This window comes from Lucilia sericata, unplaced genomic scaffold, assembly GCF_015586225.1.
Source record: "Lucilia sericata isolate MDLA Ls3-8-SP2 unplaced genomic scaffold, ASM1558622v1 Contig000005F_arrow, whole genome shotgun sequence".
In the NCBI taxonomy this organism is placed as follows: Eukaryota; Metazoa; Arthropoda; class Insecta; order Diptera; family Calliphoridae; genus Lucilia; species Lucilia sericata.
Window position 1 is genome coordinate 1,322,567 of NW_023994046.1, and position 21,303 is coordinate 1,343,869.

Below are 21,303 nucleotides of genomic sequence, written 5' to 3' on the forward strand. Positions count from 1 at the left end.
ATACTAGGACCATAATTGGTCCTCCTATAAAAATCTCTTATGGCAAAAATATTATTTTTGTATACAAAAATTTCAAGATTTCTTCACGATCAATACCATATATATATATATATATATATATATAGGATATAATCGTTCACCGTACTGTCGATTTTTGTAAACATTGTGATTAATTTGACCCTAGCCCCCATTAAAAGATAATTTTTCGGCAAATTACTTAAAAGTCCATAACTACCTCATAAACACTCACTCATAAAGTATTGTGTTCAAATTAGGCATACGTAAGTTTTATATAAATGTAAATCCAACGGTTCATCTTTATTTAATTTTTGAATTATTAAAGGAATTTTTATTCATAAAATTTGCGTATTTTTTGAGTTACAGATCTGGGCAATATCAACTATTATTATTTTTTGGTTATTTTTTTCATTCCTTGTGATAATTTTAAGTTCCCAAATTTACTTGATTTACTGTACCAGTTCTTATATTTTTCAGATACCTGCAAGAGAATTTGAAAATATTTTATGTTTCAATGTTATACAAATATGTGCAATTATCAAAGTTTTTTAATTTTTACAGGATTATATACACAAGACTTCCAGCCTAAAAATTGTAAAACTCTAGGTCTTCATTTCCAAACGTAATCGGTTTTGAAAGTTTACAAAATTAAAAAAAACGTGTGTCACTAACTTGTTTTTTCACCTTTTTATTTTTTGGTCCATAGCTTTAAACTTTTGGACACTATTCGTTATAGTGCTAACTAAAGACACTTAGAAGATAAATTCTTTACAATCTTATACGTGTGATATCACTTCACGTATTAGAACTTGGATGTTGAAATTTGCCACCAGGTTTTTTCCAATTTTGAATTTTTTACAGTTTTTTTGACCGGGCGCTGACGCCCCTTAATAAAATACAAAAATTGGGACAACAGTGATTAGCTGATGTAATTATACACAGTATGGTATACATATATTTCGTTAATGAGCCCTGAATGGGAGATGGGTACGACAGCTACAAAAGTTGGTAAACTTGAACGTTTTTTAAAATATCAGTTTCTAGCGCGGAACATTCGCACTTATATTGTAAATAATTTGAATTATATCGTAAATTGAGTTTTTTGTTATTTTGAAAGATAAAATCGGAGGAGCATGCAAAAATATTCGAAAGCAAAAATTTTATGAACTTTTTAAAAATTTTGCAAAATTTCATTTTTTTATTTTTGCGATTTTATACATAAAACATCGACTTATACAAACGTGTAATGAATAGACATGAAGATAATGACAAACACAATGGTTTGGGATCATAAATGAATTTAAAATGACCTTGTAAGCTACAAAGACGTCACTTTTATCTAAACACATTTTGCCAAGGCACATCATGTATGATGCTCAAAATTCGTCAAAATTATCACCATTTGCATGTTTTCTTAATACTTTAATGTAAAACTGGGGCGCATCAAAAAAGTTAAATAATTGTAGTTTTTGTGAGCCAAATAAAATGTACCTAGCATCAAAAAACATCACTCTATCAATATTTAACTTCTTCAAACTATAATTTTTTAATTGCATTCCCTTATAAATCAAGCTAGTAGAATTCAGATATTAACAGTTTTTTTCTTAAATATGAGCAATTTTTTTTTTTCAAATATTACATATATAAATACTATTTTTAAGATTTTTTTTAAAATACAAAATATTTTGAATGTGCCATCAAAAAAATTTTTTGTTTTTTTTAACTCTAAAATTAAAAATCTTTGATAATTACCCATATATTAAATCGAACATTTTCAAATGTATTTTAAATATTTTTTTACCTTTTCTTCAAGAGGAAATAGTGGATATGGCCGGGAAATAAAGTACTCTAAAAACTCATTAGGGTTCAGCCTATTAGTATGTAATCGCATACGTCTTTCAATTTTTAGTATATTTTCCACACTATCTGTGATATCACCTGAACTGTATTTCTGAAATAGTTTAGCTAAAACTGATAGCATGCAATCTTCGAAATAATCACTGGCAACATTTTGTGTTATAAGTTCTAACCACATTAAAAAAATTGATCCATAATCAGATTCAGGAATAAGTAGCATATTTTGAAACACCTTTTTAAATGATGCATTAGCGCTCCAGGGTAAATTACTAGTTCCCACCACCATTATTTTATCTTCTTTTCTTATTGATTTTAATACATCTTTAACTAATGCTACTTTCAAGAGCGTTGGCTTCATGTATATTTGATCTTTTGGAATTTTTTTCCAAAATATTCTGTGAACGTCTTTTATATATATTATTGTTGGTTGAAAAGCCTTAGCCACTTTCATTACAACATGAACAAAGTATTTTAGATTTTCACTAAAATGGTAAGTTTTCTCAGGACTTAAATTTATAAATATAGCACCTAAAAAAACAATAAATTAACTTTGAAATTAAAAAACATAAGTTTATTAATGTATTATTAAACAATGCGACAGAAAATATAACTGAGAAGTGATTATTATACCCTTCACCTTCGTGAGAAGGGTATATATAAGTTTGTCATTCCGTTTGTAATTTCTATAATATAATTTTCCGACCCCATAAAGTATATATATTCTGGATCCTTATAGGTAGCGGAGTTGATTAAGCTATGTCCGTCTGTCTGGCCGTCTGTGTGTTTGTTGAAATCAGTTTTTAGAGGACCCCAGATATCGGCGAGATCCGAATCTTCAATAATTCTGTTAGACATGCTTTCGAGAAGATCGCTATTTAAAATCGGCAAAATCGGTCCATAAATACCGGAGATATAAGCAAAAATCCGACACAAGCTCTGAAAATTTCATAAAAAGACAAATTTTTCCATGCTTTGATATACAAAACAACAACAACACTGCTTATTCAATGAGTATTTCGTTTCATATGTTTGGATGGCTGTGTGTTTCATTGCCTTGAGTATATTGTTTTTGTTTCTTGGTGTATTCAGTTTCGTATGTTTGGATGGCTGTTGGTTTCATTGCGTTGTGTATATTGTTTTTGTTTCTTGGTGCATTCAGTTTCGTATGTTTGGATGCTGTTGGTTTTACTGCCTTGTGTTTTTTGTGTGGTTATTTCGTTTAGCGTTGTTGTTGTTCATTTTGTTTTGCTATAATAATGATATAGTCCGGAAAATTAAATAAATTTAAATTTTATGAAATTGATATTTATTAAATACACTATGGTGAAGGGTATATAAGATTCGGCAAAGCCGAATATAGCACTTTTACTTGTTTTTCTGTCAGGTGTTATCGAGAATTTATTATGTATATTTAAAAGTCTGTTTATATTATACAACAAGTAATATGATCTGTTAAAATTTTGTGTAGGAGAAAAATGTTTACAGTCATATGATCCAATTTTTATGTAAACTCATAAAAAAGAAAAATTTGTTTCAATTCTACTTTGCTATTGTCTTATACCAATAGTGTAAACGTAAAAATAAAAATCATACTACTTTTATTCAGGTCTAAAGGCACTTATAAGTAACGTAACCAGACATACCGCCAAAAGCGGGATGATCCCGCTTTTTAAAGGTTGATCCCGACTTAGATTTCAATCCCACTTTTTTAATAACAAATTCTGTTTTAAAATTTAAAGTTTAAATTAAGAAATTTAGTTAGAAACAAGTAGGAAAGTGTAGTCGGACATGGCCGACTATATGATACCCTACACCATGGCTATATTTTAAAAATTATTTATTTTACATAAAGAAACTTTTATGTTGAATTTTACCTTAATTCCGATGTATTTAAGCAATTTATTGATGAAAAACTAAATTTCTAAAAGAGGGTTTATATGGGAGTTAGGGTCAAATATGGGCCGATCCTCAACAAATTGGGAACAGGGATGTAGTTTTATTAGTAATGCCGAATTTCATCGCGATAAGTTAACTTTTGGACGTTTAAGTTATTTTTTAAAGGAGGGTTCATATGGCGGATAGGGTCAAACGACGGCCGATCATTATAAAAATTGGCATGGTCATTAATGCCTATATAAAACTTAGTTGTGCCTAGTATATATCTAGTATAAAACTAGATAGTGGTATATTTGACGAAGTTATGAGTTAAAAACCCTAAATCGGATGGTAAGGTTGTATGGGGGCTAGGTGAAATAATGGACCGATTTCAACCTTTTTCAATAGGCATCGTCCTTATGGCAAAAAACTCGTAGAATTGTGGTCTGTAGCTTGCGCACAAGGTTTACATGGGTAGCCAGCCAGCTGGACAGACGGACGGACATGTCTTAATCGACTCAGAAAGTGATTCTTCATTGGAAAGAAATATTCTAGTATTGTTTAATAACTTTTCAAAATGTGGGTAAAAATAGACATCCACTTTTAAGTAACAAATTTTCAGATTGATTTTTAAAATTAATGGTCTAAAAACCATATTATTTCAAATGATAAGAGAAAATTAATTTTTGGACCCATGAATTTTAACTTATAAAGCTGTCCTTTTTTGTCGAGTTACATCCAATTCAATTTTATGACCAGTTTTAAAGTACCGGGCTACTGGAGAATTGAATTTATCCTTACATAAAGTGACTGTCAGATCAGTCAGAACTCACTAATATTTAACAATCAGGAGAAAGGAGAATGTGCATAAGTCGTTTCATTTGTGGTTCCATTCTGATTTGTTTTATTTTTTAAACACAGGCCAACAAAAAATTTTAAAAGTCGAAAGATTACCACCCAAAATTTTAATCTGGTATTAGAATTTTTATATCTTACCTGCTTTATGTGTCATGTTTGCCTTACCTTTATTAATCGAAAATCAATTTTTATTTATTTCTATGCGTCAAAATTTTGAGATAAAGAGATTTTAATTCAGCATTATTCTTCAGTAGTGCTTGTAAAATATTTGAATGAAAATTAGTATTGATTTTGAGGTGCTTGCGCCTTTATTGGGAACCTAACAATCAACTCAGAAAACAAAAATAATAATATAAAATTTGGGACTTTCTTAACCCACTTTTTACCTGATTTCTAGGATTTTTTTGGAACGTTAAAAAAAAACAGAAAAGATAATTTTAAAAAAAAATCTTGACATTTTATTCCAGAATTACAAACTTATTGATCCGATTATATTATTCTCATTAACATCTTTTTCGACATCTATTCATCAAGATTTATTAAGAATATTTTAACGGAATTTTCAATATTTCTGTGACAAGAAAAACATTGTTAGAGCCGTGTGAGTAACACCAATAAAATATTTTATATAAAAATAACTAAAACTCTAACCCCCATATTCACAAACATTTTTATTTTATAAAAGGTTTATAAAACCAAATTTTCATACAAAATCTAATTTATAAACTGTTTATAAAATAAAAATTTTGTTTGTGAATAGGGGGGTAAATATTTAATTCTTTCTTCCATAAAAGAGCACCTTCTGAATATCACACAGATGCTCAAATTAATATCGATATGTATGTATATGTATGTATGTACTCGTCTTAGTCGATTATAATATTTTTACTTATTTTGATGTTAAGTTTTATTAAATCCAGATTGAATGAATATTATGCATTACCGTCCGTGTGGAGTTCTCAGATCTCCCATTGGACGCGTCCCAGGTGGCGGATACGGGGAGCTAAGCATGGTCTTTTTCGACACATTGCAGTGCATGTTTCAGGACAATCTTTTTATCATACCCCAACGGATACATTTTTGACAAATGGTCTATTGGATACGAAAAAAAGATGATAGAATGCTGCTATAACATATGGTACATCTGATACCAGACGGTCATATATGATAGCAAGATTCCTCCTGTTCCCCATGTACAAATCCGCGCACCAAAACTGACACCCCTCCCCCCTCTTAAATCCAATCCCAAAACCCATTCCCATATCCCCCACTTGTAAGGTTAAGGTGGTTGGAAGCAGTGCCGAGAACCTGAGTGGTTAGTTAGTGGTTAAAGAGGACTAGTCGATAACAGCTCCCCTCCGATGCCAGGGTACGGATCGGTTGTAATGCTTAGCCTAGCCCACGTACGCCGTCCCTGCGTGGGTCGTCCAACCCATTACGCGCCCACTCGTGGGAATCACATGGATAACACAATAAACAAACAACCCGTGGAAAACAAGAAACTTAAACTGGTGGACTGCAAACAGCCTGCTCTCCAACCTTCTGGTGATAGCACGGCTGAACCCAGCGAGGAAATCTTGCCCGTAGTGGCAAGCACCTCATCAGCTGCACAAGCCTTATTTGGTAAGCCAGCAAACACCCCTGCCTCGGGCAGTGGGGACCAAGCAGTGACCCTCGCACTTCTGGACAGGATGGATCGTCGAACTCGGTGTCCAACTAATGCCTCCTCAACCCTCCTCACGGCTAACGAAAACCCCCCTAGTCGCAAAGATCCATCTAGGAAGGCTTTTGTTCAAAGGCGTGCCGCTTGCGTCTAGTCGAGCGACTTGGAATTAAGTCGGTCGATGCGCTCACCACTGACGAAAAATCGTCCCTAGATTGGATACTCCTACTGGCTCAGTCGGAGTATTCTGACCCTCCTACAACTTCAAATGCAGCGGACCAAGCTACATCTGCAGGGCCTAAACTGCAGCGATCGGAGGAAGAACATGCTCTCCAGGCAGTCCCACAGCCGAAGACTAAACGTCAGAAGCAGTTCGAGAATCGTATAGTCAACAGACCCTACAGCGAAGTTGCTAAAAACCCGCTAGTTAGGGCCATTGTTGACAAAAGTGTCAACGACGGAGCTATCTCCCAGGACAAATGGGTGATAATTCGTCAAACAAATGTTGAAGGTGTATTGGAAAATTCTCAAAGAGAATCCCGGTCCATCTCCGCAAAATGATGGTGCTGGCTGGTACCAAGGCCACATAAAACTGCTGGCCACGAACGAGCGCTCAGCAAATCTGCTTAAATTAGCGGTTACGTCTATAGAAGAAGTGTGGCCCGGCGCGAAACTTGACGTGATCCCGGTCAGTGAGATACCTAGCAAGCCGAGATTAATCAAGGTCATTCTGGCGGAACCACACGAACCAGAGGCGATTCTCGCGTACCTTCAGAGTGGAAACCCTGACCTACCTAACCAATCAAGCACAGACTTGCTTGGGAATCTATTTGATAGCCAGGGCGAAGTGATTGACGAAGACCAGCTTCTGCTTGTAATTTCTACAACATAATTTTCCGACACCATAAAGTATTTATGTATATGTATATACTCGGGATCCTTATAGATAGCGCAGTCGATTAAGCTATGTCCGTCTGTATATTTGTTAAAATAATTTTTTAGAAGACTCCAGATTCTGTAGACATGCTTTCCTATTGAAAATCAACAAAATGGGTCCATAAATAACTAAGATGTGTATGACCAAAAATCTGAGACTATTATAAACATAACAAACAACAACAACGAGATAAAGTAGTTGTATATAAGTAATACAGCTTATATTTGGTTGGTGGGTGCGCAGCTGTTCGGTCGGACCTATTTAACCTAGCAACCGACTGCCCAGATTATTTTAACATGTGCTTGTCCTATGAGGAAGTCAATCGTCACCCTAGAGATTACAAAGAGACAGACAAAAAGCTTAAGTTTGTTATATGAGGGCTAGGGTTAAATGTCTATAATTTGAAGAGGGATTTAAGAATACGCAGAAAATGTTTATAACGAATTGTATCTTACTATATATACATACATATTTATATGTAGGTAAAAATGTATTAGTATTTCATAGGAATATACATAAATATTTGTGTTATTTTGAGGGCATTTTATTGACAGTTAGGGGACCGATATTGATAATACTTCAATCTGCAATTCTTCACAATTGATACATAACCATCGTTTGAATGATTCGAATGATTTCCCAAGAGTTTTCCTAAATTTTAGCGAATACTTTTTCTTAGAAAACTAAGCAAAAATTTAAATGTAAACACTTTTAGCGAATAAACATTAAAAGTCCCTGAGCTGTATTTGTGTTAGTAAGGTATTATGAATTAATAATGTTGTTACAACTTAATTTTTCATCAAAATATTTTATTTTCAAATTAACTTGAATTATACCATTTGCATTCGCTTTTGCAAAAAATAAAATTTATTTTTCGCTTTCGCTAAACTGGCATTCGCAACATCCCTGTTTTACAAAATTCGTATCTTCAAGAGAAAAAGGAACTCAAAAAATAAATGAATAGTATTGTAGTGTGTTTTATTTTAGGGGGCGAAAAAGTAATAAAAAAGACATACTTTTCTCAAAAAAAAAAATTTATATGATTTAAAAAAATTGGTAGGTTTCAAACGATTTTGGTAGATTTTTGACAAAAATTTGGAAGGATTAAAGTTTGGTTAGTGGCAATGCTGTAGACAGTGGAAAAGGAAAAGAGCCGCCATCTTACGCCAAAGTTTCCAGAAGAGACACCGGGACGATCTCTGCTATGCAGTTTACGATGCCGGTAATCCGACAGGCAAAATTCCAATAGACCAACAGACTAAAATGGAAGACCTTGTCAACAATAAGATAGTGGACCACGCAATCGCTTCAAAGGGCAAAATACCAATAGAGAGCGTGAACTGCTCACCAATGTGTTAGCACCCTAAAGAACTTGGTGGAAAGTATCCATCCTCCCTGGGATGGCGCTAAGCCGAGACTGGCTTATTTGTAATAGGTATCGACCAGAACTCTATGGCCTCTAAAGCTGTCATATTCAAAATTGGGAAGGTGCCGATTGGAAGGGCTGTTACAACAAGCCTCGAAAAGGACACTAAAAAACCTAAGACCGCAGCATCAGTAGCCACTACTGATAACGTTGAGGAGTCAAATCCTAAAAGCAAGGAAGTTACCACTAACTCGCAAAAATAAAGTGCAGCTGTCCTTTCAAAAATTGAGAAGGCGCCGATTGAAAGGGCTGTCAAAACCGGCAAGAACACTAAAACACCTAAAACGGTACCCAAAACATCAGTACTGGTAATGTTGAGGAGTCAAATCCTAAAAGCGAGGAGGAAATTACTCACTTACCAGAAGACAGAACAGCAGTGCTTTCCGAAATTGGGAAAGTGTCGATAAAAAGACTTCTATTCCTATGCCTGATAAGGACACGGCAGCCATAATAGTACCCACTGCATTAATAGCCACTTCAGGCTACCCGGAAGAGTCAAATCCAAAGAGCGAAGAGGTGATAAGCAACTCGCTGGAAGACAGTTTACTGGATGACCATGATTGAGGTTATCAAAATAAACCTCCATGGAAGCGAGACGGCAACCAACGCTTTGATGGCTAAAATTAACACAGGTAAGATAAATATAGCCTTAATCCAAGAACCTTGGACTATTCGCAACAAGGTTTCTGGATTAAATCACGTAAATTTCCAACTTTTCTCGGCCGAGAACATGTATCTTATGTCAAAAGAACTTATGTTTTCCCCTCTCAACAGGATTATCTACATTGGATGCAACGGTGCTGAAGCAAGGTCTTGGCAACATATACCTTGCATCTGTTTACCTGCCCTTCGGTTCTCCAACACTACCATCAACGTCGGATCTGAGAAAACTGGCTAAAGAGGCACAAAACAAAATAAGAAAATTATGCCTGCAGCCACCATGTTGCTTGAGGACAAACCCTCATGGATTTCCTTAATACTAAAGATTTTGAATTTAGGTAATAAATCTACCTTCGTTAATAGAATCAGAGAAGAAGTATTAGATATAACTATATGTTCATAAGAGCTTATAAACGAAATTCAGGATTGGAGAGTTTCAGACGAGCACTCCTTTTATGACCAACGGTACATAGGACTCAAATAACTACGGCCACCACCAATGCCGATAAAGTTTCGGAATAAGTCTAAAACTAATTGGACAATGTTTATGTCAGGACACTTTTCAATGTCGAAATAAAGACGACATAGACGCCAAAGTAGAAATGCTCACCAGTGCCCTGGTTGAATCGTTCGAGGACAGCTGCCCTCTACGAGAGCGGAGATCTGCCCAGGAGAAACCCTGGGTAGACAGTGTAAATGACGTATCGAAGATAAAAGAATTCCTATGCAAACCTTTTGTCCAAACAGAATCTATGGTCGATGACATGGGCAGTAGGCTGGAGGATATGGAGGAGACAATGGAACTCATAATGGACTCTCATTTCCCACCCGGTATATCGAATAACATAGACGAACCGATATTGGAAGAAGGGGAGGCTAACACGGAAATTGTAATTACATCTGATATGGTTAAAGGGGCAATCAAGAGCTTTACTCCCTTTAAAGCTGCAGGGCCGGATGGCATTTTCCCGGCACTTTTACAGATGAAGGCGGAACTGGTTTCCGTACATCTGTCTCATATTTTCATCGCATGCTTTAAATGGAAGGATCCAAGTGTAAGGTAATAGAAATATTGTCCCTACACCCACCGTACAGTATACCGTCTATATAAAACTTTAAACCATACTATAGAGCCAATTTTGAAAATTATAAAATTCTCTTTTACCCCAATGACTAACTCCATTGATATATTTCACCTACACCAAAATAACCGAACCTATCGATTTGGGCTTTTTAGCTAATAATTATATCAAATATAATGTATTAGTAATTTGTTTCCTAGTTTTTACCACCTTTTAATATACATATATTCTCTGAATTTTACACTTCAAATTAATATATTTATTAAAAAAAAAAAGTTTCAAAAATATCACATATAACTAAGAAAAATAATTCCCGAGAATTTCCGCACAATTTCTCGGGAATTCGAGATTGAAAATTCAGCGGAATTTCCGTGAAAAACACTACATATGACTTATTTACAGCTCGCCCTTATCTTGCGAAACATCCTCTACATTCCCGCAACTGGAAGCCGATTAAGGTATAAACTCATTTAAATAATTGACGAATATATAAAAATCCGAATAATTGAATGCCATAGTAACAACCAAAATCAGATAATATGAGCCTTATCAGGACCGATATATACATATTTATATGTATATATGAGGCGTGTAGAAACAAAGGCAGCAATCTAATTTCTGTATATTTCGAATTGAATAAGGAAAATCTTTATTTCCAAAGATATTAAAATATTTATATTTTTGTATATTTACTCACTAAAAGAAATGGAATTGGAAGAATATCTAAACCAAGTTTGAAAGAAATTCACTCAGAAGATTGCTGGCAAATTGAATCTAAAGTTTTAAGATAAGATCATGAATAAAAAAGAGATTGCTTGCCTTTGTTTCTACACCTCTAATATATGTATACATAAACAAATTTAACTTAGTACCAACCTATCTCAGATGCTATTATGTTACACAATAATTGTTTTCCATTATTGTCTGAACCAATTAAACACAAGGTTTTAGGTTTATCCACATTCAATGCTCCCATTCCAAACATGTTGTCTTGAATAACCATCTTTATATCAGCTTTAGCAGGATCTAGTGTACTGGAAATAAAAAAATATGTGTATATATATTATTTACACATATTTTTTTCTTGTCAAATATACGAGAAAACTTCAACTTTAAAATTTTTGTCCTTAAATTTCTTGTAATTAAGAAATGATTTCAGACAAATTTTAATATCATATTTATAGTATAACAAACATCAAGCTGATGGTCTATGGTGAGTTTTACTGTATTCGGTAAAATCGGATAACGGTTTCCAAAGTTATTTAGTCGTCAACATAAATAACATAGTCCAACAAATTTTGAAAAAAATCGAAACCCAGAGACCAAATTATACTCTTCAAAATTATACCATCAAATTAGTTTTTTTCAAGATATCGTGTCATGAAATTAAAAAAAAAAGTAAGAGTTTTATATTCGGCTGTGCCGAATCTTACATACCCACCATCAAACCTTTTGCCGTAAAAGGAATGCTCCCCTATAGATATCAGGGTGATATAAAAATATCAATTTTTAAAAACAAAATATTTTTTTGTCAATTTCTAAACTGTGAGCGTTAGAGTAATTTTCTCAGGGGACCTTATACGCGTCCAGGGTACACTAACCAGGTATATGCATCACTACAACAATACGAAAACACATCTAACTAAAAATTGATATTAAGGGATAAATATGGACTAAATTGTTGTAGCTATCTGCGACCCTATTAAAATTTTGATATAAATCATAGTTTTAGAAATTAAACAAATATGTAATATATGACAAAATCTTTATTTATGAACAAAACTCAATGAAATTTTCAACGCTTCTTAAATTTGTCATTTCAAATAAGAAAATGCAAAAAAAAAAATTGAAAAGGTCAAAGGGCATCCCGCAATTCCCAAAAATAGGAATGAAAATCCCAAAAATGGGATTTTTTACTTTTTTGCCCATAGGGTCCACATTTTTTTCAGGGCTGGGAAAATACTTTTGGAGTAAATAGAAAATATATTGAGGTTTCCAAAAGTGCTTTCAGTTTTCTGATCCCAGCTTTGGGATTTTAGAACATGTCGCCCAAAGTTGAAGTTTTGATAAAAAATAGGTCATATTCGGAAGGACGCAGTGGCAACATTTTCAAAAAATAGGACAAGTTTTTTACGCCAAAGCGTTCTGCGTAAAGATACCTTTTAGAAAACTATAAAATTGTTATATGTTCTTAAAGAAAATTTTATTTTATTAATAAAAGAGTTAAGACACATTTTTGGCAAAAAAACGGCAAAAATCTAAAATTTTTTGAATTTTTAAATTAAAAAACGTATATTTTTGGATCTGTAAATGATATTGATCTGAAATTTTTTGTATATTATTGTTGTCTAACTAACAAGAAAAAATTGAGTCCATTTGGTCCAAAATTACGCCCGGTATTCAAAAAAAAGGCGGACCAAGGTATGGTAAATTTTGTATCACTAAATTTTTAAATGCTCGGATATTATAAGAGATACGTAGTATGTCCAAGCAAGAGAGTCCAAGATCTCGTCGAGCGAGTATTTGGGTGAAAAACAAAGAAATGGCACGATTTTAAAAATTTTACATGTCGTAGGTACCCTACTTTGAGCCGCCACAGCGCCGTCCCTGGGGTATCTGCAGGGTTCATCTTCAAAACTTAAACTCGAATACTCCTTGGCTACGCTCACGCCAAATTTTATCCCGATCGGATCAGCCGTTTAGAAATGCCAGATTTATTTCCAAAAAATTTATATAAACAAAAACAAATTTTGACAGAAAAGGTATGCAATTAAGAAAACAGAAGAACAATTAAGAAAGTATAGTCAGGCGTGACCGACCATATGATACCCTACACCAGTTTTGTATATTAAATGTGATTTATTTTTCATAATAATTCATTGTTCAGATACATTTAATCAATTTATGGAAGAGGCTTTATATGGGGGCTAGGGGTAAATAAGGACCTAGCCCGATAAAGTTTTGTGAATATTCATATTTATATAATATTTATTTGTGCTGAATTTCATCGCGATATTTGTGTTTATAAGTTAATTTTGGACATTCAAATAATTTTCGGAAGGGGACTTTGTATGGGAGCTAGGGTCAAATGAGGCCCGATCTTTATGAAATTTGGCAAGGTCATCAAGGCTTGTATAAAACTTAGTTGTGTAAATCTTTTTATCGATATACAGATATATTTAACATAATTATGAGCTCAGAAGCCATTTTCGGGGGGTTCTGTTGTATGGTGGCTAGGTGAAATAATGGGCCAAAAAAAGCGTGTGTGCCAAATTTCATCCAATTATCTTGAAAATTGCGATCTGTACCTTGCGCACAAGGTTTACATGGACAGCCAGCCAGACGGTCGGACGGACATAGCTAAATTGTAATGTGAAAAATTCTAATTATTCCATATTATTAATATCATACTATAATAATACAATTAAATTCATTCGTTTTATTTCGAATATCTTAAATTCAACATTTATTTCAAACTGTTGTATCTTTTTTTTTATAATGTCCTCAAAAGTACTTTTCATTGGTAAATTCCCTTTTGTCAAAATGAAAAGAACGAAATTCCCTCTATTGACAGTACGTAACATAATAGTAAGTTCATCACTGTCTTGTAAATTAATATATTGGCAATCATTTATTTGTTGCTTTAATTATTCTATTTTTGATAAAACATGTATATCTCATGTATATGATATACATGATGAGAGAGATGTAAATATCATTCTGTCTCTCTTATGAGAAAGCTTTTAATATTCGAAAACGAATAGAATGTAAAATAGAATGTAATAAGCAGTGTTGCCAACTTAGTGCTTTTAGCACTATTTGCGGTGCCTTTTGGTGTGCCAAACGCGGAAAATTTTGCTCATGGTGCCTTTTTTCAAAAAGGCACTACAGTGGTGCTTTCTAATTTTATGACATTGCATTTAGTGCTTTTTATACCCACCATCAAAAAAGATGAGTTGATTTTGTCACTCCGTTTGTAACACATCGAAATATTGGTCGTAGACCCACAAAAGTATATATATTTTGGGTCCTTATTAAATTCTAAGCCGATCTAACCATGTCCATCCGTCTGTTCATCTGTCCGTCCGTCTGTCTGTTGAAAGCACGATAGGGTTAGATCGGAAAGAGCAAGCGAGTTAAATTTTTCCACAAATATTTCTTATAGGTAAGGTTTGTTTGGTATGGCAAATGGGCAATATGGGTCCGCAATTTCGCATATCCCCCATACAAGTGACCCCCCGAAAAACAGCTTTAACAGTCACAACTGTTTTAAACATACGAGTATAGCGATAAAATTTGGCATAAATAAGTTTTATATGCGTCAAAATCTCTGTACCAAATTTTATGGGAATCGGTCCAAAATTGACCCTACCCCCACATATGGTCACCTTCAAAAATTGATTTTAACGCTCTTTACTGACTTAAAAATACGAGTATAGCGGAGAAATTCGAAATAAACAACTTTTATACAAACGTAATCTTCCTACCGAATTTAATTCGGATTTTTCGGTAACCTACCCTACCCCCTATTAAGGTCCCCTTAAAAATATGAGTACAGCGATGAAAATTGACAAAAAATAAGTTTTATACAATTTTTTTACACAATTGAACCTATCCCTAATATATAAAGCCTCCATGATTACTTCATCGTTGTACTCGCAATAAAAAGATTTTTATTATAATTCTTTATTCCGAATTTTATGACGATATAACTGACCAACAAAACAAAATCTATGTACAAAATTTTATGGGTATCGATATATAATTGTCCCAACCCCATATAAGTTCCCCTTTAGATAATAACTTTTACGCTTATGTCTGAATTAAAAATTCGAGATCAGCAATGAAATTCGAAACGAATAAGTGTTATACGAAGTCTTTCTACCAAATTTTACGACAAACAGTTCATAATTGACACTACCTCTGATATATATATATTTTGTTTTTAAAAATTAATATTTTGTTAATTCGAAGATCACGTACATAATTGAATTAAGCATTATCTCCCTGATGTTTACAGAGAAGCATTCCTTTTACGTCATAAGATTTGATGGTGGGTATATAAGATTCGGCACAGCCGAATAAAATATTTTAAAATATTTAAAATATGTTAAAATATTTTAAAATAATTGTGAATTTCAGGAGGTAATTTATTTAATTAATATTAAACATTTTCTCTATAATGTTAAGAAAACTGAGGGATCATTCTTTGATCTTTCTATTTGTACCACTTTTTGTTGTTTATTAGAATACGATCAGTTTAATAGTTTACACTAAGGACTAAATTTTTCTTAAAAACTGTTTTATATTTTTTTACACGGGTGCTCTAAAGTTTTTTTTATTTGTGTTAAGTTTTAAAAGCAAATATTCTTCAAAAACAAAAAACAAAATATTCAAAATACGTTAAAATAAGTTATGTTATTCACTATCAGTGAAATTAAAAATTTTTCCAGAACTCAAAAAACTTAAAAATAATATATATAGATTTTGCAAAAAAAAATATATTTCATAAGTTTTGTACAATTTTACAATTTGGGTGTGGTTACATCGGTTCGCCAGTTGGTAGTGTGCCTGTCAGTTTGAATGTTTAATGACATTTTACTATTTTTAAAAAACTTTTAAACAAATCAAGGAATTTGAAAATTTCTCATCTTATTTATCTAATATTCGTCAAACATTAGTTTTAGTTCTTACGTTACTAAAAATCTAACTCACACAGATGAAAGACTTTAGTATGACGCATGTTTTGTTTTGTAGTCAATGTTCTAAAAAACGAATTTTGGAGTCTTGTAGGAAATGAGCGAAATAATGTGCAATTTTTATTAAAATAAACAATATTTGACTAAAAAACGTTAGTGCTTTTTTACCCATTTTCAGTTAGAAAATTACGCTTTTTTACCCCTTTTTAATTTTTTTGCGCGCGTTTTGCTTGACCAATGTTGGCAACACTGGTAATAAGCGGTAAAAATTATGAATATATTATTCTGGTTTTGGCAAAGACGTTCTTTTCTATTTTTTGAGTGGTAACAAGTTACATCGAGCGGTATTATCAAATTTAGATGATTGAAAAGTGCAGTTTTTTATAATATAAAAATTGTTACATACATAAGAAGAAAAAAAAATCAATTATTGAATATATAAGGAATTTAGGATTCCTTAATTCCTCTAGAGTGTCCACAGTATTTTGTAATATAAAAACCTTTAATAAAAACTTATTTTACTGGCGCATGGTTTTTGTCCAAATCAGGTAATATAATTATTGTGAATTAGAAGTGTGCTTATTATTTACTGAAATATTATTCCGTGTAGGCAAACGGGTAGGTGGCCAAGAGTTATTTTTAAGCCACAGCCCGTGACTCCACTGGGGCAAACGAAATAAGCCTCACAAATCGTTCTTTATTTCCCCAAGGGGACTAAGATTAATTTATGTATCACATCCACATGGAAAATGATTTACCAACTTTAAAACATCCAAAACACACCACCGAGTCATAATTCCTCGAATTTGTCAAATTTGCTTTTCTTGATCTGTAATCCAGTCAGCACTATATTAATCATCTAAATCCTAAACTTACTTTTACTTATACCTATACTAACTAAAACTACTACTACCTTGCTAAAAATTAAAAAAAAAAAAAAAAACATTTATTCTTTTCAAACCCTTAATTAAAACTCTTAAAACTTAAATTTTAACATAATAAGTAATTTTCGACTTATTCGCTGTTTGAACATAATGAAACTTACTAAACCAATAGTTGATAATACTTTCCTAATTAATTATTTGCCCTATCTTATTATAAAGAATTTTTATACAAAAAATCATCGTCGGCAATAGAGTTAACTTCCTAGTGGTAATATCCTAATATCCTATGTAATATCCTAAAGAATTTCCCCATATATATAAGTCTAACCATTTATTTTTAACTGAAACCCTAATAATTTGTCAAAGAAAAATTAAAAAAAAAAAAAGTATAACACTTAACAAATTTACAAAAAAAAAAAAAAAATAAGAAACAAAACCAAACCAATTAACTGATCATCACAAAGCTCACCAACATGCTGGAGGCCTTCAAGCAACGTTGGATTCAGAAAAGATTGTAAGTGATTCTCTTTACCTTTGTTTTTTTTTTATTTTTTTTATCTGTTATACTTAATTTTTTTTCTTTCTCTTACTTTAATACTGTATTTTGATTCGTATAATTGCAAAGACATCTAATAAGTGCGTAAAGAAATTATTGATTATGATTCTCAATTAATGCATTTAAGAGAGAAATGTTATGATATCTTTGCAATACTACGTACCTACTTCATTCTTTACACTTAGTACTATAAGAAAAAACTTTTGATTATAACCATAAATTAATTTTTCTTTCTTATTATTATAATGTATACCTAGTTGTAATGAGCTCCTTTTCAAGCCACTTTAAATGTATTTAAATTTAATTACATCGAGTTCTGAATTTTGTTTTGTAATAAATTAGATTATATTCACAACATGAAATAGTGTGTTATTTGAGGTAAAACTTCGAGGTCTGAAGAAACTGGATTAGTGTATTAGGGGATTTCCATATCAACTTATAAGTGACCACCAGGAAATCCATAGGTTGGGAGGGTATTGAGGTCAGGACTATCTTGTTCCGCCAGGTCTTTCCCAGGGAAATTTGTGTATATCTATACTTTGAAAGGGCTTTCTTTAGCACACGTGATTTTTTTTTGTAAGGCTTTAGGTCCACTGAGAAACAAGATCCCCGCCCATATTCCCGAACTAGCTAGTCTATCAAGCACGTGTGCGATGTTTCTAACAGGGACTAATGGTTTGCGCTCATCACGCGTTTTGTTTAAGCTACCACCTATACGACCATCAAAAGCTATCATTACAAATTAAATGGCGCCCAACGTGGGGCCCAAAGGTTATTTGATATCTAATTAAAACTTTGTTTACACAAAATATAATTTTTTATAATAACATCAATAGTATCTGTAAATTTTGGGACCCATAAACTAATTCTAGCAATCATGAGATTCAAAGATATAGATATACAGGAAGATATGTTAGATATTATTTTTACATTCGTGTTTGTTTGTTTAGTTTGGTTTTGGCCAAGAATGTAATAACAATCAAGCATATAGGATATTACTGTGTTAAAACTAGGTGTAGTAGGTTTTATTCAGTCCTATATGGGTTGAATGATTATTCATTCCTTTTTGTGTAGTAAGATAATGTCTAAAATATAATTCTAGGAATGATTCTAATTTACTAACGAAATAATATTTAGTGATATAATAAATTTTCGGAATAGCAATTGTGAAGCAATATAAATATAGCTCTGATTGACCACTTTTATTGTATCCTGTGTATTATTTTTGTTTGTCCTTATTTTAGTTTTTTTCCAATTTAAAATTTTGCCTTGTACTACTTAGAGACCCTATTATATGTAAATATTTCTTTGAAATTATACACAACCTTTTTCTGAAGACCATTTCCGAAGTTTTACTTAAATATATATTGTTTAATACTTTATTATGTCTATTAACCAAAGTAATGAGAATGTCGCCTCTGGGGATAATAGCAATAACGCACCACAATGCTCTATTTGTCGAAAGGATTATGAGATAGATGATATAGTAGTTTCGACTCCTTGCAGTCATATTTTCCATAAGAATTGTATTGTCAAAGTTCTTCAAGAGACACAAAGTTGTCCTATTTGTGCTACTGCTTGTAGGCAAACCAGACTTAAATGTCATAATATATTAGGAAACGCTGACAATGGGTCAGCTAATACTCAAGCTTCTTCTAATTTTCAAAATGTTAGCCATGGAGCAATTCCTAAAGCCCCTACTCAGAAGAAAAAACCCCCTAGACGTAATTTATTAGATTGGGGAATGTCACAAACACCTGCATCTAACTTGGGTGCTCATGATAATAATGATGGTCGATTATTAGATGAATTGTTAAATGTCTCACAATCACAGCACACCCAAACACTCCAAAGACAAAATTTGCAGGACATTAGCGATAATTCACTGCTAAATCTCATTAACGAGGCAGTGAGAAGTCAACTGGCTGCTATGAAAATCAGTCAAGATCCAAATCCCCCAAATACTTTTGTATCTCGGAACAATTATGGAAACCGTAACAGTATAGGAGGTCGTAGTTTTGATAATGGACCGAGAAATTCAGTAAATGTACCTAATTTTAGACAAAATCGTAATAATCTAGATCGAAATTTTACTTTAAATTGGACACCAGATAAAATTTCTTCCATCATATCTGGATGGCACTTAAAGTTTAGTGGCCAGGATGAAAGTAGTTTGTCCGTGGACAATTTCCTGTGTTCACGCTTTAACAGTTCAGAGTTTAAGAGGAGACTTTAATACCCTATGCCAACATATTCATATTTTGTTCAGTGACAAAGCCATCGATTGGTACTGGCGTTTTCACGCTACTGTAGCTAGAGTAGATTGGGATACATTATGTAGAGAATTGAGAAACCAATTTAGGGACCGGCGAACCGATTTTGATTTAAGAGAACAGATGCGAGGACGAAAACAAAGAAACGGTGAAAAATTCGATTCCTATTATGAGGCCATATTACAAATAACAGATCGTCTACAAGTTCCAGTAAATGAATATGATTTAATTGAAATTTTAAAACGTAATTTGCGGCCTGAAGTTCGAAAAGAAATTTTGCATTTTGATATTAGATCTATAGCTGAATTGAGGGATTTTGTAAGAAAACACGAGATATTAGAAGAAGAGCTAAGTCGATATAGGTCAAATAGAACTTTTGTACCACAGAAAATAGTTTCAGAATTGGACAATGAGATACTAGATAATACGGACATAATTGAAATTGATGAAATAAAGGAATTAGTCTGTTGGAATTGTTCCAAAACCGGTCATAAATTTGAGGATTGTTTAGGAGATAGAAAGATTTTCTGTTACGGTTGCGGTACTCCTAACATTTTTAAACCGAATTGTGCGAAATGCAATAAAATTCCAAAAAACTTCCCAGAACACAGTTCGAAGGGAAAATTACAGTCCCGGGGAACTCAAATGTAAAGCCCGAAACATTAAAACCTTATCCAGCAGAAAATTATAAAGCTAATGATACCGAATTTGTTAAAAAAGTTGTTCTTACTACTTATTTAAAACCGTACCACGTAAGATTAAGAGAATATAAAGAAGCAAAGGCAAGGATATTTAACGAGGAAATAAATGTTAAAAATAAAGGTAGAAAAAGTAAAAGATCGACACTGAGATTAAGAAATTTTTGGAAAAATGTACTGAGAAATAGGAAAAGTGTTTGTTCAGCAATAATATCAGATAAAACTAAATTTGATTTAAGACCTTTTGCAACTATACGAATATTTAATGAAGATATAGTAGGAATGATTGACACAGGAGCTACAATATCTTGCATCGCATCCGATTTTGCCAAAAAGTTTTTAATTGAAAATAAGTACCCTTTTGAGAAATTTAAAGTATATCTTAAAACCGCTGACGGTACACAACATTCTACAGCAGGCAGTGTTACTACACTTGTTAGTTTTAGGGGAAGATCCGAAACTTTGAAATTTCTTATTGTACCTAATTTAAGTCAGAATCTATATTTAGGTGTGGATTTTGTAAAAGCTTTTGGTTTGGCTAGTGATTTGTTTTGTGAGAAAATATCTGAAATGGAAAATACAAATTTTAATATCCGGAATAGTTCTGAAACTTCTGATTCTAATGTTCACGACTTAAGTGTCGATGAAAAGAATAAATTGGACGAAGCCATTAATTCGTTTCCTTCATACTCGAAGAAAGGCCTTGGTAGGACTTCGTTAGTCACACATGTGATTGATACTGCTAATAATAAACCTATAAAGCAAAGGCATTTTTCAGTTTCACCTGCGATTGAGGAGTTGTTATTTAAAGAAATAG

General features: G+C 32.8%; 1 protein-coding gene across 2 annotated transcripts in view; it reads right to left on the minus strand.

Annotated features, from left to right (window-relative positions):
* Nucleotides 1–335: 335 nt before the first annotated feature.
* Nucleotides 336–21,303, minus strand: part of LOC119600870 (dynein regulatory complex protein 11) — a 117,566-nt gene continuing 96,598 nt past the window's right edge. For both annotated transcript variants that reach the window (XM_037951447.1, XM_037951441.1), the window contains 3 exons: nt 11,253–11,410; nt 1,820–2,403; nt 336–499 (listed from right to left, as the gene is read on the minus strand). In XM_037951447.1, the coding sequence (XP_037807375.1) occupies nt 407–499; nt 1,820–2,403; nt 11,253–11,410 (835 nt within the window). In that variant the 3' untranslated portion in view covers nt 336–406. The remainder of the gene's footprint in view (nt 500–1,819; nt 2,404–11,252; nt 11,411–21,303) is intronic.